Consider the following 22,539-nt stretch of genomic DNA (forward strand, 5'->3'; position numbering starts at 1 on the left):
ACGCATTGCACATAAGTTGCGAAAACATTGCTGTGTAAACGTTCCGCAGATATTTCGCTACGCAGTAGTTTCGCAGAGATTCGCTGCCGCACGTGAATGCGTAGGTGTACCGTCGGCGTTAATAATAATTTCAGTCAAGCTTTTTGAAACTGGTTAGGGATTGGGCTTGTCCTTGGCTCGTCTGATGTTTATCGGCAGTTCATTCCAAAGGTATTTAATTTATAAAATATAATATCATCATGATATCAATTTTCAAGCTTCAATCTCAAATTTATTAGTTGAATTTTTTTTTAAGAATTTTCTATTAAGTATCACACTTTACTTTTGACTTTTCTCTCTCTGAATACTAATTTGGGATGTTTTATTTTGCGATTTATTGCGATTTTAAAAAATCTAGGCATAGAGGCTTTTTAAAATCGCAGAATTAATAGTAGAAAACTTTACAAATGACAAAAATATATTTTTTTAAACGATTTAACAACCAGTGCAAACTTAGCACCCCATCTATGGAATTTTGGGTCGAAAATGACCTTGATCGTTAGGTCCCCGTTAGGTCCTTTAAGGTCCCACAATTTTTTCGTTAGGTCCCCTTTAGTTTTTTTTTAAAGAATTTTTTAAATTTTAGGTATAAAAAAATGCAACTTTAGCACCCCATCCATAGAATTTTGGGTCAAAAATGACCTTAATCGATAGGTCTCCGTTAGGTCCTATAAGGTCCCACAATTTTTTCGTTAGGTCCCCTTTAGTTTTTTTTTAATAATTTTTTTTTTAATTTTAGGTATAAAAAAGTTACACTTTAGCACCCCATCCATAGCAAAATTGGCAAATTTTATCAAAATCGTATTTTTTACCGTTAGGTCCGTATAGGCTCATCATTGAAATTGTTGAATTATTTATTTTATTAAAATTATAAAATTATAAAAACCTGCGCATGCGTCTTAGAGCATTAAGGCATGCGCACATCATACATAAACAATGCGAAATTTAAATTGGTATCGTTTCATTTGTGTTTCATTTATTTAATTTAAATCAATAAATAAATCTATACTAGTCACGTCCGAAAGATGAAACTGGCTTTTTATTTCGAAAATTTATTTGGCAACACTTGACAGTTAACTGTCATTAAAACCTGAGTTGTTGATGTGTCAAAGCTTGTCAAAGTGATTTTTTTTTCTGCGATTTTAGCTTAGGATTTTTCATTTTAGTGATTTCAAAAAAATAAAATATTTTTGAAAACTGAGTTGAAAACATGACGAAAACTTTAAACTATGATTAATAAATTTAAAATGAAACAATTTGAAAGAGATGTAGTTTTCAAGGAAAAACAAGAGTGTTTACGAGAAATATCTCAATGCATTGTTAAGTGTGACTTGATATTTTGATGCTTTTTATCTTGATTGCATTGCACATTATTATAAGTAGGTATGATTTGTTTTATATTATTATTATTATTTTGCATGGATGATACTAGTAACCCAGTTAAAAACCATTCAAGCAACAATATAAAATTGAACGATCTGTCCGTTCAAAATGTTTAAAGACTCAAAATCAGTATCTCGACGAGTTTTATTCTATGACCGAACCATGTTATTCATGTTGAAGAGCAGTACAAAAAAAAAACAAGATGGAATAACTGCAGAAATGGAAGAGTTAATGATGTCAGAGATAATGATAGTGATTCTTATTCTTTATTCGCGGCTTAAAGCCAGTTTCATCTTTCGAACCAGACGTGACTAGTATAGATTTATTTATTGATTTAATTTAATAAATGAAACGATACCAATTTAAATTTCGCACTGTTTATGTATGATGTGCGCATGCCTTAATGCTCTAAGGCGCATGCACCGGTTTCAATTATTTTATAACTAGTGGTCCGCCCCGGCTTCGCCCGTGGTACGTATTTAGTATCCTATATCCTTCTCCTGGCTCTAAACTACCTCCCTGCCAATTTTCAGCTAAATCGGTTCAGCCGTTCTTGATAATTTAATAACATAAATAATTTAACAATTTCAATGATGGGCCTCTACGGACCTAACGGTAAAGAATACGATTTTAATAAAATTCGCCAATTTTGCTATGGATGGGGTGCTAAAGTGTAACTTTTTTATACCTAAAATTAAAAAAAAATTATTAAAAAAAAACTAAAGGGGACCTAACGAAAAAATTGTGGGACCTTATAGGACCTAACGGAGACCTATCGATTAAGGTCATTTTTGACCCAAAATTCTATGGATGGGGTGCTAAAGTTGCATTTTTTTATACCTAAAATTTAAAAAATTCTTTAAAAAAAAACTAAAGGGGACCTAACGAAAAAATTGTGGGACCTTAAAGGACCTAACGGGGACCTAACGATCAAGGTCATTTTCGACCCAAAATTCCATAGATGGGGTGCTAAGTTTGCACTGGTGATTTAACAAGATCTTTCCTCGAAATTGCATAAGTGAAATACAAATAATAAAGGTCAATTTACGAAAACCTATATAACTAGTCGTAATTTTAAAAAAAGGATCAATTTTCTCTTTTAATAATTAAATGCGATTTTTAATTAAAGTTACGTTGCAAAATAATTCACTATATTTTATCTGTATTCTCAGCTGTTTATAAACGCTACTCTTGTCGCTTGTTGCCAACTTCCCGTCAGTCATTTTACTTTGTGGCTGTTGGTATATGGTCGACGAAATCGTAAAAAATCTTAATCATCGAAAGTTAATTTACAAAGTGACAAGATGAGTGCTGGAATGCCTGAATTAGGCTCAAAAATAAGCCTAATATCAAAAGCCGACATCCGCTATGAAGGCCGTCTCTTCACCGTTGATCCGCAGGAATGTACGATTGCTCTAGCTAGCGGTAAGTTGACAAATGGATGCTATTATTTTGTTATGTCCTGTTTTCGTTTAATGCAATCTTATATCCTGTTACAGTATTACAAAATTCGAAGAAAAATATCGTTTTAATTGCATCGTATTGTGGTTTTGAGAAAAATTGTTTAGTCGACTTTCTATTTGTCGTTTTGTTCCTTAGTTTTTTAATATCATATAAGAAGTTATTGACCTTATATTATTACCTCATTATGAACCATTTACTAAAATCTTGTTCTTTTTTAGTAAGCACGTTATTTTTATTCTACCCTCAGTGTATACTTGTTGGTCCCCGCCTTTGTGACCGAGGTTTCATCTTGATGACGTTGATAACGATTATATTGCTGTAAACAAGTGTCGTATTGTGTTTATTTCGAACTAATACTAGCGATTGTTGATAAAATCACCGTTCATATGCTACAAAACATGAATAACCTAGATTCCGAAATGCAAAAAGTTTGTTTCGTTATGTTAATTTTGTTAGGGAGGAATACGACAGATGATCCAATAAAAACACTAATTTCTCTTTTCCGTTGTAGCGCTTTCTCTTAAGTAATCATGGTACCATATGTAATAATGAATGAAGCTAAAATTTTAAATGATATCCAGAAAATAACAATGTTTGAAAAAAAAAACAAAATTTTTAACAAAATTATTTAATTTTTTTTTCTTATATTCATTTGAAATTTTATATGGATAAGAAAAGAAATATGATTGTTAAGTGTCTAACATTTTAAATCACTTTATCCAACCCTGTTGACCATATTATGATTTTCAATTGTTAGAGTATACAAATTTACCTTAATATTTAAAAGAAATTAAAACTTCTGTTACAGTGCGATCATTTGGTACTGAAGACAGAGAGACTCAGTATCCAGTGGCTCCGCAGAGCCAAGTGTATGATTACATCTTGTTCCGTGGCTCTGACATCAAGGACATCCGTGTGGTCAACAATGTGTCCTCGCTACCCAACGACCCTGCCATCGTGCAGATGTCTGTACCACCATCGATCGGAAGCGGTAACCAAGGGCAATATGTGGGGCAGTATAACCATCCAGTTGTGGGACAAACACAGTATCCACAATATTATCCGATGGGTGGGTTTCCGAGCAGTGTGCATCCTCAAATGAATAAGACGAGTGAGTTGTCCCCACAAACGTCAGTGGATCTGGCTCCGCAACAACCCGTTACAGCTCCTATCGGATCCGGAGTTGTACATCACAACCAAGTGAAAGACCAAGGTTTTTCTTCTATATTTACGTAAAGAGCTCACGCTTTTGCTTTGCCATATGCTATCTTGCGATTTTTGTAGCTTTACAGGCAGCCTTCATGAACTTCCACCTCACTAACCTCTTTCTAAATAACTAACTTTCACTAATATTAATTTATATATTTTTATGATGAATATATTCACATTTGTTTATATTTGTCACCAAATTTTTAATAAATTCATTCCTAAATTCACATTTATTTGGTAGACTAATATCATACTTTGATCTTTTCTATGATATCAGAATATTTGAGTATTTGTATTCTAATATTCTTATAACACTGACTGCCTGTCTTGTATTGTAGCTTATATTACTAATGATAATATCAACTTGGCTTGTGGTATCATTTCTTAGATATTTTTATTTATGTACTGTATTGTATACACATCTGTATTTTGTATGTATATCTGTTACAAGTTCTCTCATTATAAATTTTTTACTACTGGTCTAATTATTAATCTTCAATAATAAATTGATCATACTTCATAAGAGCTACTTAGCTACCAATGAAAAAAACAATATTACTACTCAGTATTTTCTGGGTGAAAATTAAAATTATATTTTGAAATATATTTCAAAGTAACAATTATTATACCTATTAACCCATTGAGCCCCAAGAGGTCTGATCGGTCCCAGACACAATAAATTTTCTATTGTGTCTGTGGTTCCGGGGCCTGAGTTATTAAAAAAAAATAACAATTATGGTGTTAAAGGTATAAATGAAAAAAATAACAAAAGTACGAAAATAACCAAATTAACATGAAAAATCGCAACATAATCTGTGCAACATAATCATTCCTTGGTCTCATGCTTGATGTATCACTCCATACTATACCATATTTGATTTTGATATTTTTGTAATAATTTATTTTATAAAAATATCAAAATTTATTGCTTTATTTTATTATATTGTATCATTGTTTTTTTTAATCATCTTCACATATCTGTTAAGTGTTTAATCTAGATTAGAATGTATTTTAGAACTATATTTTAGCAAGTTAGTAAATTAGCTGTTTGCATATTTTAGTTTTATCACAAACAATGTAATAAGTAGAGTAAATATAAGAGCATATATTTTTTATTTATGAGCAAAGCTTCTTTTGCCTATAATTTGCAGACAAAATGCTTTGAATGTATTCCTATGAAATAATTTATTTTACGGAATATTATGGTTACATGATTGCAAATTATCCTTTTAGGTTCTATGTTAGATTTGATTGGAGGAGGTTCGCAGCAAAGCGCGTCTCGGTCGGGAACACCGGCGGCCGTGGGACACAGGAAGAGCCCCACTGCGGACCAGGGTACCCAGGTAATGTTCACTATTGTTTTGTATACTTGAAGTTCATTTAATCGTAACAATTGGAACATAATGTGTTGTACTTGTGTGTATTCGAAATGTGAAGTTTAGCTGATTTAGCTAGGTTGCAAAATCCCTTATTAAAAACTCGAAAAATTTTGAAAAAAAAATAAATGTGTTAATTACTGATGTTATTGGCAAGTTTTCCCATATAAAGAAGTTTTGTAAAATAAGAGACTATTCATTCTTGTATGTATAATCGACCTTAAATGTACAATGAAATTGCTAACTTTCACATATTTCACATGATTTATTACTCCTATACTAATTACTCCTAGGCTGTCATATATCCCCAAGCCAATAATAGTTATTTCTGAACATTTTATTTTGCATGCCGTTAACAATACATAAAAATTTTGATGCATAGGTAACTCCACGATCGGTTAAAAGTTGTAACAATTGAAATTGGTGCATTCCATTGACATTGAATAAACAACTAGACACATTCACATTTAAATATTGTCCGAAGTAAAACTCTGCTTACGCATCAATTAGGCAGAGTTTTCTAATGAACGTATAGAATAGACAGCCACAAAATAAGTCATCCTTTGAATGAATTGATATAATTTTAACAGGCGTTTGTGAGTCAAGTTTTTTATAGTACTTCAATGGCTACATACAATACATGCTAAAAAGGCCGCCTATCAGCAGGTCGGTTCGGGCGCGGGCGGGTCCACCCAGCGTGAATCTCGCCGCGGTGGCTCTACGAACAAGCCGGCGAACCGCCCGCGACAGAACTCGCGAAGCCGCCAGCGACAGTCCAGCGGCTCCCAACCGTCGCAGCCGCAGCAACCACAACACAATCAACATCAACAACACAATCAACAACAACCGCACCACCACCACCAGCCCGGTGAGCTCGTTGAAAGTAAGGCACAAGTGATTTGTTTGGACGAACCGTGTGGACGCTCAAGTGTATTAACATTATTGTAATGCTGGTTCGTATTATTAATGCTTGAGCTTTATTAACGAATGATAGGACGGTTGGTCGTGGAGGATTGGGAGGTTTTGATCCTTGAATGTCAAAGTGTGGTAATATTGCTATTTGTTTTATATTATGCAGATGCAAACATTTTCATCGTGAGGAAAATTGGCAATTCATATTTATCAATAGTTAAATCATATTTTCGGTATAATGCTTGAATTATGCTATTAAAATCAGAGTAATTGGAATGTATTGGTAAAATAATGGCCATTTTAATTGGATGCTTTTTATTGATGCTGAAACTAATTTTATAGCTAGCTATGGCTGCTTCTGGAGTGGTTTGTATTTCTACATAATATCTTAAATTAAACTTTAAAATATATCGACATTTACTTAATTTTTGGAGAAATACTTAAACAGTATACACAATTCTATATTTCATTAAATATAAACAGGCAGATATAAAAGAAATTATTTCAATTTTGTACTTTAATATACAGAATAAAATAATTTCCTTGAATGACATACTACAATATGTATGATGATTAACAGTAAAATCATCATCATTACTCTTGTAACTGAAACAGTAAACAATATTTATTGCTCATAATTTCCTTTTTCGTATTAAACAGACTGAAAATACAATCATCATCATCATCATCATCAGCCCATATACGTTCCCACTGCTGGGACACGGGCCTCCTATGAGGGTACAGGCCATAATCCACCACGCTGGCCAAGTGCGGGTTGGCGGATGACACATGTCGTCGAACTTTTTAATTCTTCGACATGTCGGTTTCCTCACGATGTTTTCCTTCACCGTTCGAGCAGTGGTGATGTTACAACATGCGCAGATAAATTGAAAAATCAATTTATTTCCTGCGCGCTCGCCTGGTCTCGAACCACGGACTTATCGATTCGAAGTCCGAGGTCTTACCACTGAGCCACCACTGCTCTGAAAATACAATAATATTGTTCAATTTCTATCCTAATAAATTTATTATAGTTACGTAACAAAACTTTACTGATTGTTACTTATTTAACTCAGATGTATTGAACCGAATTGAAAAATTCTGAAGCAGATATATATTTTTATACTATTCCTAAGTCTCTCATTATATAAAACGCAAACATTGATTTCTGACTGATCTATCAACACAGCCGATACTGAACCGAATTAAAATTATAAAGAAAGAAAGAAAAAAAACTAATAATCCGCGTTACCCACTGCGTCAAATTTCATGAAAACCGTTTCACCAGTTTTGCTTTTATATTATGTTTTAGTAAGATGTCAATATGCTAATATTCTGTACGTTTCCAGGCCAGGGCTACAACCGCGGTGGCTGGAGGGGCCGGTCCCGCGGGCGCGGGCGCGGCTTCGTGCCCCGCAACAAGAACACGCTCAAGTTCGACAACGACTACGACTTTGAGCAGGCGAACACCGAGTTTGAGGAGCTGCGCAGCCAGCTGGCCAAGGCCAAGATCGCGGACGGGGAGACTAAAGTGGAGAATAATGTTAGTTTTAGTATTTATTTTTTATTATTTGTAACTATAATATGGTTAAAAACCATATTACTTTGTTATTAAATGAAGTGATTTATTGAAATATAAGGTTGATTTTTAAATATTTCATGATCTAATTCAAATATTGTAAATAATAATTTAAAATAAAAATCTATAGCAGCAACAAAAATATGTGAAATTAATTTTTGACAACCATCTTAAAATTGTTTGTTAGAAAATAGGGATCTTTCTTGTAAAAATAGTTGACTTTTAGTTTTGCTTTCTCACAATATTACTTCATGTCAAAAGAAAAAATTAAACAGCACCTTAAAATTATTCTGAGTTTATTAGTATTTAAGTGTAATTACATGTGTATTGAACTGATTTTTCCACTTCCAAATAACTAATATTCGCACCACAGCCCATTGTAATTGATGGGGTTCCATTCCAGGGCGAAGTGGACAAGAAGGACGACTCGGGCAACGAGACGGGCGCGGGTGAGGCGGAACAAGAGGACGACTTCATGGGATACGATAAGAAGAAGAGCTTCTTTGATAATATCTCGTGTGAGGCTGTTGAGAGGTGAGTTTTGGATTTATTTATGTCATATTTGTACACATAATGATATAGGAAGTGAAACTGCGTAAGCTGCAGCTACGTAACAGCTGGTTTAAATTGATTAACACACATCAATTACAGTTATTGAGACTTATATTAGAAGCACTTTTGCTTTGTTGTTATACATAAGTTAATATTTACCACGTCAACCAGTAAATTCTGTAATCGCACTTTCAAGTCCAATTTGACATTTCAATTGTTATACAACAGATTTCTGATGGCAAAGAACTGTCTGGCGGTTTTTGACTACATATTTTTTTCCATTCATCTTCCACAATGCATTAACCCATTGAGCCCCAAGCAGCCCGATCGGTCCACGACACAATAGATTTTCTATTGTGTCTGTGATTCCGGGGCCTGAGTTATTAAATATCAACTGTAGGTATTTATTATTTATTTATTTATTTATTTATTTATTTACGGCATACGCCAAACCATACATATATTAAACTTAATCCTAAACTTGTCCTTAGTTGTAGGTATCTCTTACATTCTTCACCTATCATTCCCATCCCTGACACAAACAAATCATATACTGGTGCAGAAATGAGGATTGAGTTCAGCAGTGAAAGCAATAACTGTAAACTGTATAATGTTAACAGGCAAAAGGGGCGCAGCCAGCGGACGGACTGGCGGACGGAGCGCAAGCTGAACTCGGAGACGTTCGGCGTGGCGTCCGCGCGGCGCGGCGCGTGGCGCGGCCGGCCGGGCTGGCGCCACCCGCACAACCCGCACAATCCGCACCACCAGCCGTATGTCTACACAGTGCTATTTATTTATTTTTTTAAGGGCCGATTTTTCAATCCTTGGTTAAAATTTATCCGTCCAATAAAGTATTACACGAACATTTTGAAATGCCATTTAAACTGTCTTATACGGACAATTAGAATACATTTTTGAAATGGTAGTTTAATATGTTATTCGATGAATAAGTTTTAACCAAGGATTGCAAAATCGGCCCTTAATCTTACTTTATTTTAAGGGAAGTAGAAACAAATTACATGGTATTTAAATACAAATTTATCACTATGTAGTGTTATAACAAGTCACTTTCCACCGTCTGGGTTGTCTGCGTGCATTAAAATTATGCAACAGATTTAGATTGAATTTTTTTATAGAGCGCAAGTTCAAATGTGCAAGGATTTTTAAATGACCTTTAATGTGTTTTGATTTTAATTTCGAATAGAACTTCGAAAAAGAACCACTCAGAAACTTGCTTGTGTACGCGATTTATTTCTGTAATGCCTTTTTAAAACTTGATTATTTTACACCTATTTGGTTAGAATTTCAGAAGTTTTATGGATGTATTGACTAAATATCTGATAATTTTTTCGAATGAAACTGTTATTTTTCGGGGTATATGCAACTTTTTCGTAATTTCGCTCGATTAATTTTTACGGTGTCAACATGATGTAGATGTCCTTAACATAATAACATAATGCATTATTCCATTGCAGCATGTCGTACTTCCCGAGCTGGCGGGCGATGCGCGGCGGGCGCGGGCGCGGCGGGCCGCAGCACGCGCACAACAACCACAACAACCACAACAACCACAACAACCACTCCAACCACAGCCACGCCAGCGCGCACCGCCAGCGCAGCGCGCCCACCGCGCCGCCCGCGCAGCCCGCCGCTACTGGTATACACACACTTTATTCATCTACTAGCTCCTGTTGGTCTTAGCGTGATGATATATAGCCTATAGCCTTCCTCGATAAATGGGCTATCCTAACACTGAAAGAATTTTTCAAATCGGACCAGTAGTTCCTGAGATTAGCGCGTTCAAACAAACAAACTCTTCAGCTTTATAATATTAGTATAGATTAGCCTTAATCAGACACAACAATGATAAATGTTATAGGTACATATAAAAACTTAATTGACTGATGAGTCGACGTAGTCGACACAGAAAAGATTGGTCTGTTTGCCCTAATTTCAAAATGGCACATTCCTCCTCCATTCCCTTCCAATGTTTTCTGTTCAGTGCTGTCCTCGTCCATGTTTTGCTGCTGTTGTAAAGTTTTCGTCTTCCCACCTTCTAATCTGTCTCCCCCGTTTCCTTTTTCCATTTTTGGGATACCAGAAAACCTATTTTCTTCACTAGTTCCACTTGTTTTTATCAAATTTTTAATTAAACACCAATATTACGAATGGTTTTCTACATACTACTTATCTTGTCAGATAGTGAAACAATAATCAATTGTTTTCAATTTAGAATTTGTTTATTTATGAAAGATTTTTCATTGAAAATGTTACTTACAGAAACACTTACTAAACTTATTTGTTTTATTTGCAGCCAAGTAGGACTGGATGAAGGAGGGTACGCCGAATCTTAATTTATTATCGCGAGGACTAAACAAACACTTAAGTAACGGAAAAGTGAGTGTTGGTGATAGAAAGTGTGTTAATTGTTCTATCGTAAACTCTTATCGGGAATGTTAAGGATGGATAGATATTAGTTGATGGACATTGCTATGGTGTGACAGTGTTGTATCCAATATATGGAAGGAGCTATTTGGAAATTCCCGTGAGAACGAAACATGTTCGTCCAGAGGCACCTAAGTGTTGTAAGTATAGAATGGTTTGTTCAAATTATTGGGCTGATTGTTTCATGTTGACCTTTTTCTGAAAATTGTAAAGTCGACCAGATTGATATAAGGCTATTGTGATCGAGAGTCAACCTAGTTCGTTACGTCGAGGCTACCGAATCGCCCGCGTAGAATAATAATTGAAAGTTTATTTATGTATAGTGACGGTTTCGTGAAGGTGGCTCGACTGTTGTCATCGTGCGGCAATGTAAATGTGGTTGTAACGTTTCGGACGCACCTTCACGGAACGGTCTGAAGCCCAATCAAATCATATATTTTCATAGCTTCTCATCTATAATGCAGTTGTGCCTATTGTAACGAATAGATTATAAATGTGTTTTTATATTTCTGTTGTTGCACATTTTTCTTAAGCAATGACAGTGGCAGTCCTACTAGTTGTCGACACCGAGTTGTATTTCTGCTGGACAGATTGTAATTTATCAGTTTGTACTGCTCTCGTTTGAAACTTGTATAGTGATGACTATTTTTTGACTGTCATGTGTATGTAAATTGTATTGTAATAGTAGGACTGTGCGGGATCCTGTGACAGATCACTGGATTTTGAATTGTTTATACAGATTGATATATCGTTAAATATGTAGTTAAATTGTATACGTCACAGGATTCAAATAATGTGAGCTTTGATCCAGTGTATCACAAAGTTTTAGTATAAATTTGTTAGAAAAGGACTGCTTTCTCATGTATGTAAAAATGTATGTCAATCGGCTCATGTCCTTTTTTGAGTGAATGTAAAGACAACAATTTTTTTGACAAATAAAATGTTTGTAAATCTTTAACTCAAAAACTGTACCTGGTGATTGTATTAATACGGAAATATACATTTACTACAAATCTTCTAACCGTTATTTTGATTAAAACATCATATTTGAACAATTCTTTTTATTGCAAACCAAAATTTAAGCTCGTACTGATATACTTGTACAACTTTTCAAGTCACAATACATTTAACAAATATAGTATAAAATAATATAAAGAAATTTTAAAATACAACAGTATACATCAAATCACTCAGTCTAGAACAAAACTGCAGAAGTAATGAAAGTGTGTTTGATTTCAAAAACACAAGTACACATAATTAACACTTCCCAAATCCCAATCAATTGCATTTTTAACTGCAATAAAATATAATACGAATGTTATAACTTAGCACATTACCACTACGTCTTTACATGTATAAAATATATTATAATAAAAATATGCTGACCTTACCCACTAATACTACGAGAAACAAAATATTTACACAACCACAATATTATGTAAAGATGTCGTTTCAATACTTGAGAAAAGATTAATTATTCATAGAAGCGTATTTACGTTAATTTGAGCCTTATCTAATTATTAACCTACATTTTCATAAATGGCAACAAAAGTACAAAGTAACTGAAAATCATTCACTCGAAGATTTCTCAAATAATATTAGATTACCTACCAGGACGTTTATCAATAAAATATTTACCAACTGTATATAATAATTATTTAAATATAACGTATCAAAATTGAAAGAGTATAAAATGAGTGTAGTATAGAAAACGAAGTCAGTATAAGGTAAGTTAGGTTAGGAATTAAGCGCGCCATTCGCGCACGGGTTGACCGTTTTCTACGATCCACACGGATCCACTTTGAGCCTTTTGGAGGATATCGATCAGAGACCTGGCAACGTGTTCAGCACTGAAAACAAAAGAATAAAAAGTTGTGTTAAATCGTATTAACTTTATAAACCACTTAATTCAAGAACAGCTGAACGGGTTTTTCTGTTATAATTATGAAAATTACTTTTTTCTTAATTTCTTGATTAAAAAAACTATTTTGAACAGCTCTATTTTTTACACAATACATTGCAATTAAATTATGTAAGTATAATATGTGTAACTATATGAATTGGTATAATATGAATTCTTATTCATATTAAGTTCTCTTAACATGCTTAACCGTTAAAACGAATTTGATAACTACACTAAAAATACATGATGGAATAGTTATTCCATCATGTATTTTTTTTAGTAATGTATTATCTAGTGTAGTTACACTCTTAGGTTACACTAGATAATACATTACTAAAAAAAAAATTGTTATAGGTCCTAAGGGGCTTCAAATCTAGGTGAGGGCACTGCAACGAGGCGTGCACGCCAACACCAACGAGGATTGAAAATGGAAAAAAAGGATACTTATAAAAAAAAAATTGAAAATAATCCATACCTCTGAGTTTTGGAATTTGCATTGTCCCTCTGCCAAGCAGCTTCATACTCGGAAGACATCAGCTGTTTGCGAATGTCTTTGATAAGTCCAGTGTCGGTGAGGCCGGGGCACAACACTATGCTTCGCACTCCGGTCAGATTTACATGATATTGATCCTGAAATTAGGTAACTCATTGGTAAGATACGACGTTGAGTAATTTATATAAAATTACTAGCTGTCCGCCCGCGGCTTCGCCCGCTTTGTGCTTTAAACTATCCTATCTCTCAAGTTGGATCGAACTGCACATGGTGTGCGAATTTTATTATAATCGGTTAAGTGGTTTAGGAGTCCATTGAGGACAAACATTGTGACACGAGATTTATATATATTAAGATTATTGGGTGGAAGCAACAACTAAAAAGTTATATATGATTTCTTTTCTACGATTATATCATTGTTATTAACATAATTAAGATCAAAAGAGAGATAATATATTTTTTACTCAAAAAGCCAACTCGTCATTTCTAAGACCCTAATTGTTAAAACGTATAATAGAAATAGCTACATACAATAAAATATATTCAAATCTGTTATGAACAAAAAAATCAAAATCAATTATAAATTAGGTCTTTCATAAGTAGCAAAAGAAAGTTGAACATCAACACAAAATAAAAAGCGCGTGTGCCGACTGCCGCCATTTTCTTCGGCAGAGCCATGTCCACACTGACCGATCAGCTTCGTGCGGCTGCTGGCCTTGTGTGGTCTATTAAAATTTAAAAATATTTGTGATAGACGATGAACTACTGGTCCGGGAGCCAGAAGCAGATTTTATGACCAAGTTCCTCTCAAGCGGTAACTAGTAAAATGCATCAAAGTATAGTATTATGAAGCCTCGTGAACGTCAGCTGGAGCTCGGTTGGGGGGTGAGCGGTTGTAGCCTCCCACGCACGTCAGAAAAAAAAAGTATATTCATTCATTTCCTCTCAGCTAAAAATTTGTCAAATTGTAGCTAACCCAATATCTCAACGAAAAATAATAATCAGCTGGTTACAGCATGGTGTATTATACGTCAGCTGGTGTCTCGAATATAATGAGACATTAACAAAATCATCGAGATACATGGAATTCCATCAACATAAGTCCCCGTAAAAGATAAGTAATAACTTTATTAATTATATATTATACTAATATTTTTTTAATAATTATAGTTAACTAATGTTTTTAGTGGGTTATTTCATATTTGTTACACTTTTAGGTAGTTATGTGAATTTGATGATATGATAGTTATTTTTAAATGCAGTTTATAATATTTGTAAAAACATGTTTACCGATGTGGCTGAATGTACGTAGTACCCCGATCATGCGCACAACTAACCAGCTCCAAGTACCTTATTACTGTCTATATTATGCTAGCGTGTATTGCTTGAATTTTTAAAATAACGATAATAATTAAAGATACGTCATTTCATCTCAGATGAAAATTTGTGAGCTGATTGTTAATATACTGATGCGATAAGTAAAAAAAATCAACTAGCAATAATTCGAGGAAAACCTAGTCAGTTGATGCATATAAATTGGCAATAGATGCTTCTGTCTAACTCCTATGTAATAACTTTCAAAGTATCAGCTGACGGTTTTTCCACCAAGATACAGCCAGCTGACCTATATATATATCCACAGTTACATATAAGCTATCATCAGGTAAATTTTTGTTTGAGAGGAAATCACGGAAAATAATTTTATTTTTTTCATGTTCGAGACACCAGCTGACGTATAATACACAATGTTGTAACCAGCTGATTATTTTTTTTCGTTGAGATATTGGGTTAGCTACAATTTGACAAATTTTTAGCTGAGAGGAAATGAATGAATGTATTTTTTTTTCCTACGTGCGTGGGAGGCTACAACCGCTCACCCCCCCAACCGAGCGCCAGCTGACGTTCACGAGGCTTTATAATACTATACTCTGATGCGTCTGACGAATTATCTCTTGAGAGGAAATAATTAACCAAATTTGCACCTGGCTCCCTAACCATACAGCACTTCATTAAACTTACTCCATAAGCCCTCGTTAGGCCTACAACTGCGTAGTTGGTAGCAGTATAAATAGGTGTGGAAACTTGTGGTTTAGCGAAAGCAGTAGATGCTGTGTTCACGATGGTGCCTCCAAGTCCACCACGGTCTTTACCCATGAATCGATAAGCCAACAGGGTTCCACGTATCACGCCATTCTAGAATTAATTTAAATTAAGTTCGTTAACAATAATAATAATCAGCGTTGCCATTGTATTAATGTGGTATTAATCTATTTAGTTAGGGTGTTTTTCCATCAATAATGTGCGAAGATGTGTAGCGAGGAATGTGTTCTAAACACGTTCTAAATAACCAATCATATCACTTCAAGTTAGCGTTTATCGTTTGAAGTGATACTATTCCTTGCTATACATCCTTTTTATGCAGGGTAATCATTTATTATGATCGTATTGAACTTAAATATTAGGTGAGATAATTTATTAGGTGTATTTTAATCACAATACATACCAGGTTTACATCCACTTCTAACTCCCAAAATCGATCATTCATCACGCCAGCATTATTGATTACTATATCCAACCGGTTAAATACTTTTATCGTCATTTCAAAAGCCTCTGTTGGATAAACAAATTATATTTAGTTTCGTAACTACATAATATACAAATTGTAACAAACACAAATTGCTAGCGAGCTAGCTTTTCAATAGCGAAATGATCATAATTTTCACCTTCATATTGTGGATAATCTGTGACATCGCATTGACAAAAAAGCACATTTTTGCGCCCATATTTCGCGCCAAGTTCATCGGCGACTTGCTCTCCGACCTCAGAATCAATATCACATAAAGAAACCTGAAAAGTACAGTTCACTTTCATACCCCAGCTCAGTGTAAAACGTGATTAAATTAGATGAAACAATAACTATTTGTGTCAAGCACCTAAGCTGCACTAGTTACAGCCCTCGCATTAATTCCATTTGCTACGTACCTAGTAACTTAAGTACATACATACTCTTCAATTTTTTATTTTTCTATTCTAATACATATTAGTTAGATTGTTTTTTTATTGAGATATAATATGATATATTTAATTATTTATTTGAAGTTACGAATATTTTAAATTAATTCATGATCCATCCAGATAAAATAATTCAATAACTGTTGTTTTTTCACAACACTCACAAGAGATAATTTATTGATATGTTCTTAGCAGAGGATATATACTATGTGTAATAAATAATAATAATCAATTCAAGAATAATGTCCTTCCATAAAAAGGTGCGCTACGACGAAACCACACCGCGACCGATACGAAAGTTAAGGAAAATAATAGAGCGCCGCCAGAAATCAATACAAATTTAACATGTCATCAAAGTAAGAAACGCCTTTTCAAAGAAATTTTTAACAAATCTTTATGAATATATTTATTTGTCTTTTTTTTTTAATTCCCGATTCTTTTATTGTAATATTAACCCTTTATCTTGAACAAACGATTTTAAATTGTGTAAAATAAGATCCTGAATTCTTATAATAAAACTTACCTTGGCACCATTTTTCAACAACTCTTCACAATACGAGAGGCCGATACCGGCAGCTGCACCGGTGATCAAAGCAACCTTTCCTTTTAACTCCATATTAATTATCTATTTTTATAAAGACTGCGCCCAAATGCGGCGGCCGCTACAACCGATGTGGGTGTGTTTCGATCGAGACACCTCGGTTCGAAGGGGGTTCGGAATGAAGGGGAGGAGGTCTCCCCGTTTCTCCCCAACTTCCCTTGTAGTAAATATACGCACGATTGCATCCCACTCTCGCTGTCCTCCGTACGCCGACGTCGATTCAGTGTTTCAGTTTCGTATGTTGTATGGCCGGTTCACAGGACACTTCCCTCTATATTACTATACTCTTTGCAGGACACTGTTATAAATAGGCAACGTACTACGAGTCATATGTTTCGGAAATTCCATCTCATGCATCGTAAGTCTCGTCCCCTTTGTGAGAGGCAGAAATAAAACAAAGTATTTGGATAGTTTTACTTTATTTGTCAATTTCTCTATATTTTGATGGATACAGTAAATTTTTGATAAGATAAATTTTTCGCTTTTTTCGACTCCTCTCATCTGACTAGTACCTATTGATATGATTGAGGCTATATAATAAAATAATCGATAAGGGAACTATGGAATACCTAATTAAATTTATGGAGAAAATGGCAATCAAAACATAAGGACAGGAACAGACAAATTCTTAAAAGTATGAGTTACTGCGCGTAATAATGAAATAAAATTGGCAAATAAAACGTCGAAACTAGAAAATTTGTCTCCTTCCATAAAAGTACATCTAAAACAACAATGATTTGATTTTCAATTGTATAAACTATACAATATACATCATCTATAATATTTATTTACATTGATTTTAAAAGTGTCTACACAATAATATAGGAAGATTTCATGATTTAAAATACAAAAAGTTCATATAAATTCAAAATATCACAGATTATTAGGCAGTAGGAATAGAAAACAAAATAATCAAATATATAATATATGTACAACAAATAATAACACGAATAAATCAATTTGGTCTACATCAGTAACTAACATACCTACATTTTTATCCATTTGAATTACTAGTGTCATATTTTTAATACAGTGCAAAATATTTGAATCGCAAAATTAAGCGCGCTTACTAGCCCAGTATTTAAAAAAAGTTAATTATTGTTTACGGCTATTTCTTTAGAATTCCTAGTCAATTTCTTTTAATTAAAATGACAGGAGATTTTAATTTGCATTGAATTGTGTGTATTAGATTACGAATGGTGTGCTTGATCAGCTCCTGCAGCAGGAACAGCCTTAGCGAGATACGAAAAGGCTCTTGCATTCGGCAGTCCAGCGATAACACAAGCGCTTAATGCTGAACGCGTCAAATTCATTGGCGCTGCGTCGTACCATTCCATGGTGTCACCATCATAACATTCTACGTGCGGTATTGTGGTAGAACCTGCAAGGGAACAGCACATAAGAGAGCGCATTAAAATACGTTAACCCATTGAGCCCCCAGCGGCCCGATCGGTCCACGACACAATAGATTTTCTATTGTGTCTGTGATTCCGGGGGCTGAGTTATACTCATAAAATTATTGTATTGTCCGCGATCCTTGATTAGTTAAAGAAGTTGAATTTTAAATTAAATCTTTCCGTTTAAAGTGGGTCAAAATAGAGTCTAAAGGAGTCGGTTATATTCAAAAATGTCGGTTATTATAAATTCTATTGTATTCAGATGAATATAATAGAAACATGTTTAAAAGAATGTACGCTCTGATTTTGCATGTACAGTGCGACATAAAAGAGATGAAATTAATTAATTTGGAACTAATTTTTTTTTCATTATCTGGCAGCCCTGAATTTTCAATGCAGCAGCTGTCAAGTTGAATAAAAATTTGTTGTTTTTTTAGTGAAGTTGAGAATTCATAAGATAAAATTGTTATTTTAAACAAGAAATTTACTCAAAAAAGGAGAAATCATGAAAAAGGTTAAACGTAGCGGTGTCCGTGATGCCATGTTTAAAGTTTTCATTCGGTGTTTGTCATAATTTCAAGCTGAAAAACGAGAAAAATATTTGGCTAACGTTTACAAACGTACAGCAGATTATACCGGTGAGATTCCATTTATTTTTGCTCAGTACTACGTAAAATAGAATATTCCATTAGTGACGAGTGTTTAATGTACGTATCTATGGCGATTATTACGTTTTTGAAATTTAATTTGAGGTTATTTGTATGTAAACAAAAACTAGTTTTTATAGTGCGACCAGCACAATTTGAGTCAAGAAGTTATATCCAATCCAACCAGCCTTATATAGTATAGTGATAACTATTTTCATACAGTCCTTACTTACAACCTTACTTACTACATACTAGAGTGGCGCAGGGACCCAAAGTGAGTCTTGGCCTCCGACATAAAAAAATAGTTTTAAGCTACTAAATAAATATGTTAAATGTACTATTTGATTTTATTCATCTTAATTCGTTTGTTATAGGGGTTTCTGAAAGCACAGTACGCAGGATAGTAGAGCAATGGAGTAAAAATGAAGGAGAATATCTACAAAAAATAAATAAAAATATGTAGTTTTCAAATCACCTTGTTTTTTTTTACCTGACGGACCCAGAAGGAGGGTAATGTGTTTGAGCTGTATGTATGTATGTTTGTTTGTTCGTATGTTTGATTCTATGTGCGCCTCTGCAGTATAAATAAAATCTTCCAAATACATTTAGTAAAATTTGACCTAGGTAGGTCATTTAAAATACTAATGTATTTTTGTCTTAAAACTACACGATGATGAATGAAACAAGTTTAAATCGCGGTATTTATTACTTTTTATATTTTGGATTTTTATTCTATAGTATCAAGATCGCTTGCGTCGCAGTATCAGTGTTGCTATATGAGCGACGGTGGCGCCCTCATTTTTTGTCATCTCTTTTGTGTCGCACTATAACCCTGTAGTTACTATTAAGTGAATTAACTATTATGTGATGTAACATAATATGTCCCGTTTTCATAGGGAAGCAAATCTAGCAACAACTAATATTAAATCAACATTGTGAAACTCTTTATCTTTGCAACACTCAGTGTTGCCAGTAACATGATAATGACAGCTCCTCTAAAGACAGCTCCGGAACATGTTTCAACTTTATTGCTAAACGAATTTTGACCATGAATACAAGGCTTAGCGGAACTTGAAATGCCTTACCATTAAACCCTCCGATAACAAAGATCATGTCATCCAATAAGACTGTCGCAAAATTACTTCTAGCGCTAAACATTTCAGTAACCTCTTGCCATTCACCTCCACGTTGAGGGCAAAATCTTTCACCTGTTATCGAATGTTGGTTAATTTGCTGAAGAAGTAAATTGTGATTTGTGACCTATTTAATAAGTACTTATGCTTACCAGTGTTGAGACGACTGTAGCCGTTAAAGCCACCTAGCGCATATAAAGCATCTCTATACGCGATCAAACTGACTCCAGAACGCGGACTGAGCATTGACCTGATGAAACTCCATTGTTTCGTTTCGGGGTCAAACACTTCCGCCGAACTTAGCACTTCTTGACCGTTGAAACCACCGACGATGTAAATCTGATATGTATATTGAACCACTTTTTAATTAAAGATATTTCACCAATAAAAAATATGCTTGATCTAGTTCCTATTTCTTACACATTATTAAAAGATTATAAAAAGTCGAAATTACATATTGCCTTTTTATTACATCGGCAACCAATAAAATAATATGAGGATTTTATGTGTTTATTAATTTTTAAAATAACGACTTTGCTATCTGTAATTCCCGGTAGATTCCGGATCTATCCAGTATATAAATTATTGAACACACCTTGCCTCCGAGTGAAGCTGCACTAGCATCAGACCTCTGTTTATTCATAGGCGTTGTCATCTCCCATTGGTTTTTATCCGGGTGATAACGTTCCACCGAGGCCATGCGAGTCCTACCATTATATCCACCCAGAGCGTAGATGAGACCATCTTACCATCAAACAAAATTATTTAATAACTATTTACTAACTACGTGCCAATTTAAAAATGTAGGTATCGAGAAAAAAACTTCCTCACCATGAACAACAACGCTAACATAACATCTTGCTTGGTACATGCAAGCCCGCTCATGCCACGTATTCGTAACTGGATCATAACATCGCACAGTATTGAAATGGTCACTGCCATCGAATCCACCGATCATGTATATTAAATTGTTCAAGGCGCAGAGACCATGATAAGCACGAGGGGAAAGATCCATGTGTATTGAAAGAAACCATCTATCGGCTCTGTCAAAAAAGTAAAATTATGTTTTGTTAAATATATAACAGTGATATTATAATCGACTTTTTCAAAACTATGAACCTTGTATCGTATGTTTCAACGAAACTCGTAGGACTGCCTGCACTCCATCCCCCTACGGCAAAGAGAATTTCGTATGGTATCCGAGGTCGAGCAAGTGGATCATTTAGGTCTGCTTCTGTTTCCGGTCTCGAATCCAGAACAGTTAAAAATACTACTGCCGGGTAAAGAGCTTCCTGACATTTCTGAGAATGTGTAAAATTTTAATTTTATTTATTTTTTCTATCAGAAAAACACAATTTAAAAACCAATCGAAATAAATTTTCAATACCTCATCCTCAACTACTGGTTGCCATTGTAAGATTTTTGATTTAAAATATTTATAGCTGATGTGACCATATCTTATACATGATAACAGTGGTGGTATGTATATTCTTCGATTCTCTAAGTCGTGTTCCACCCAAGTTTTGATTGCTTGAAATACTACTTCTTCATTACGAACATTTAGTTCATCGTCTCGTAAAATGTCTTCTAATTCTTCATAAGTTAGTGATTTAAATTCACCACACTCTTTCAATATTTTAGAAAAATTTTGTCTTATAAAAAGTTTTCCTTTTTTCTCTAAGTCATTACAAAAATAACATTTAGCAAACTTAAAAATTCCCAGACAATTATGAGGCCGTAATTCTTTTAATAAAAATTGGCAGCATAGCTGGACAATACCAACAACATCAAATTGATCACCGTAAGGCAACAAATATTGAACATTATCAGATGTTACTGAACAAGTACCTGTATATGCATAATCTAATATCAAGCCCATATAATAACTGGGTACGTCTACAAATATTTCCTTTTCTTCAGCATCCCCTTTTTTTAAAGAATTTATAAAAAGGACTTTAAAGTATGGACTGACCGCAGATAGAATTGCTCGATGAACCCGAATTGATTTCATGTCTCTGCACACAATCGTACCGTCACAAAGTTGGCCATTTAGTCTCAGTTCGTTCCAAATTGGTGGAAACTCTACAACTGAAATATTTTCTGGGAGACACACACATTTTCGTTTTTTTACTATAGTTCTCTTCTTTGTTAGTCTGGGTTTAGTTGATGAAGGAGTACGAACGAAGCTCTTATTTTTTGATAATTTTCGATGTTTCGAATTAAATTCCATCCCTTTCGAAAAAACGGCGGTCGAAACTTTGTATCTGTCGCGGTGACAGACTCGGCGTATCGCGACAGTCACATTTCATTTGTTTTATATTTAAAAAAAACTGCCATTCCATTTTGATAACAAAAGCCAGTAACATTATTTATAGATTCAGTGCAGTTACCTAA

General features: G+C 34.3%; 3 protein-coding genes across 12 annotated transcripts; 1 reads left to right on the forward strand and 2 right to left on the reverse strand.

Moving 5' to 3' along the window:
• Positions 1-2,603: 2,603 nt before the first annotated feature.
• Positions 2,604-12,011, forward strand: LOC123694688 (protein LSM14 homolog B). 10 transcript variants are annotated; one of them, XM_045640185.1, is made up of 9 exons: positions 2,604-2,847; positions 3,695-4,099; positions 5,329-5,438; positions 6,135-6,354; positions 7,733-7,932; positions 8,336-8,496; positions 9,135-9,284; positions 9,990-10,171; positions 10,829-12,011. In XM_045640185.1, the coding sequence occupies exons 1-9, from the start codon at positions 2,727-2,729 to the stop codon at positions 10,834-10,836; spliced, it is 1,557 nt and encodes a 518-aa protein (XP_045496141.1). In that variant the 5' UTR covers positions 2,604-2,726; the 3' UTR covers positions 10,837-12,011. The 10 variants fall into 10 exon arrangements, with proteins under 10 accessions (XP_045496141.1, XP_045496146.1, XP_045496145.1 ...); XM_045640190.1 differs by having other exon boundaries at positions 8,366-8,496; XM_045640189.1 differs by having other exon boundaries at positions 6,135-6,339.
• Positions 12,012-17,158, reverse strand: LOC123694696 (15-hydroxyprostaglandin dehydrogenase [NAD(+)]-like). The gene is made up of 6 exons (XM_045640205.1): positions 16,891-17,158; positions 16,079-16,202; positions 15,859-15,965; positions 15,375-15,548; positions 13,338-13,492; positions 12,012-12,809 (listed from the first exon to the last, which is right to left on the reverse strand). The coding sequence occupies exons 1-6, from the start codon at positions 16,981-16,983 to the stop codon at positions 12,704-12,706; spliced, it is 759 nt and encodes a 252-aa protein (XP_045496161.1). The 5' UTR covers positions 16,984-17,158; the 3' UTR covers positions 12,012-12,703.
• A 628-nt stretch (positions 17,159-17,786) lies between these two features.
• LOC123694685 (kelch-like protein 10) lies at positions 17,787-22,430 on the reverse strand. The gene is made up of 7 exons (XM_045640181.1): positions 21,533-22,430; positions 21,265-21,446; positions 20,977-21,188; positions 20,741-20,889; positions 20,298-20,484; positions 20,098-20,220; positions 17,787-18,349 (listed from the first exon to the last, which is right to left on the reverse strand). The coding sequence occupies exons 1-7, from the start codon at positions 22,373-22,375 to the stop codon at positions 18,159-18,161; spliced, it is 1,887 nt and encodes a 628-aa protein (XP_045496137.1). The 5' UTR covers positions 22,376-22,430; the 3' UTR covers positions 17,787-18,158.
• Between the last annotated feature and the right edge of the window lie 109 nt (positions 22,431-22,539).

The sequence above is a fragment of the Colias croceus genome, chromosome 9 (assembly GCF_905220415.1).
Source record: "Colias croceus chromosome 9, ilColCroc2.1".
Classification (NCBI taxonomy): Eukaryota; Metazoa; Arthropoda; class Insecta; order Lepidoptera; family Pieridae; genus Colias; species Colias croceus.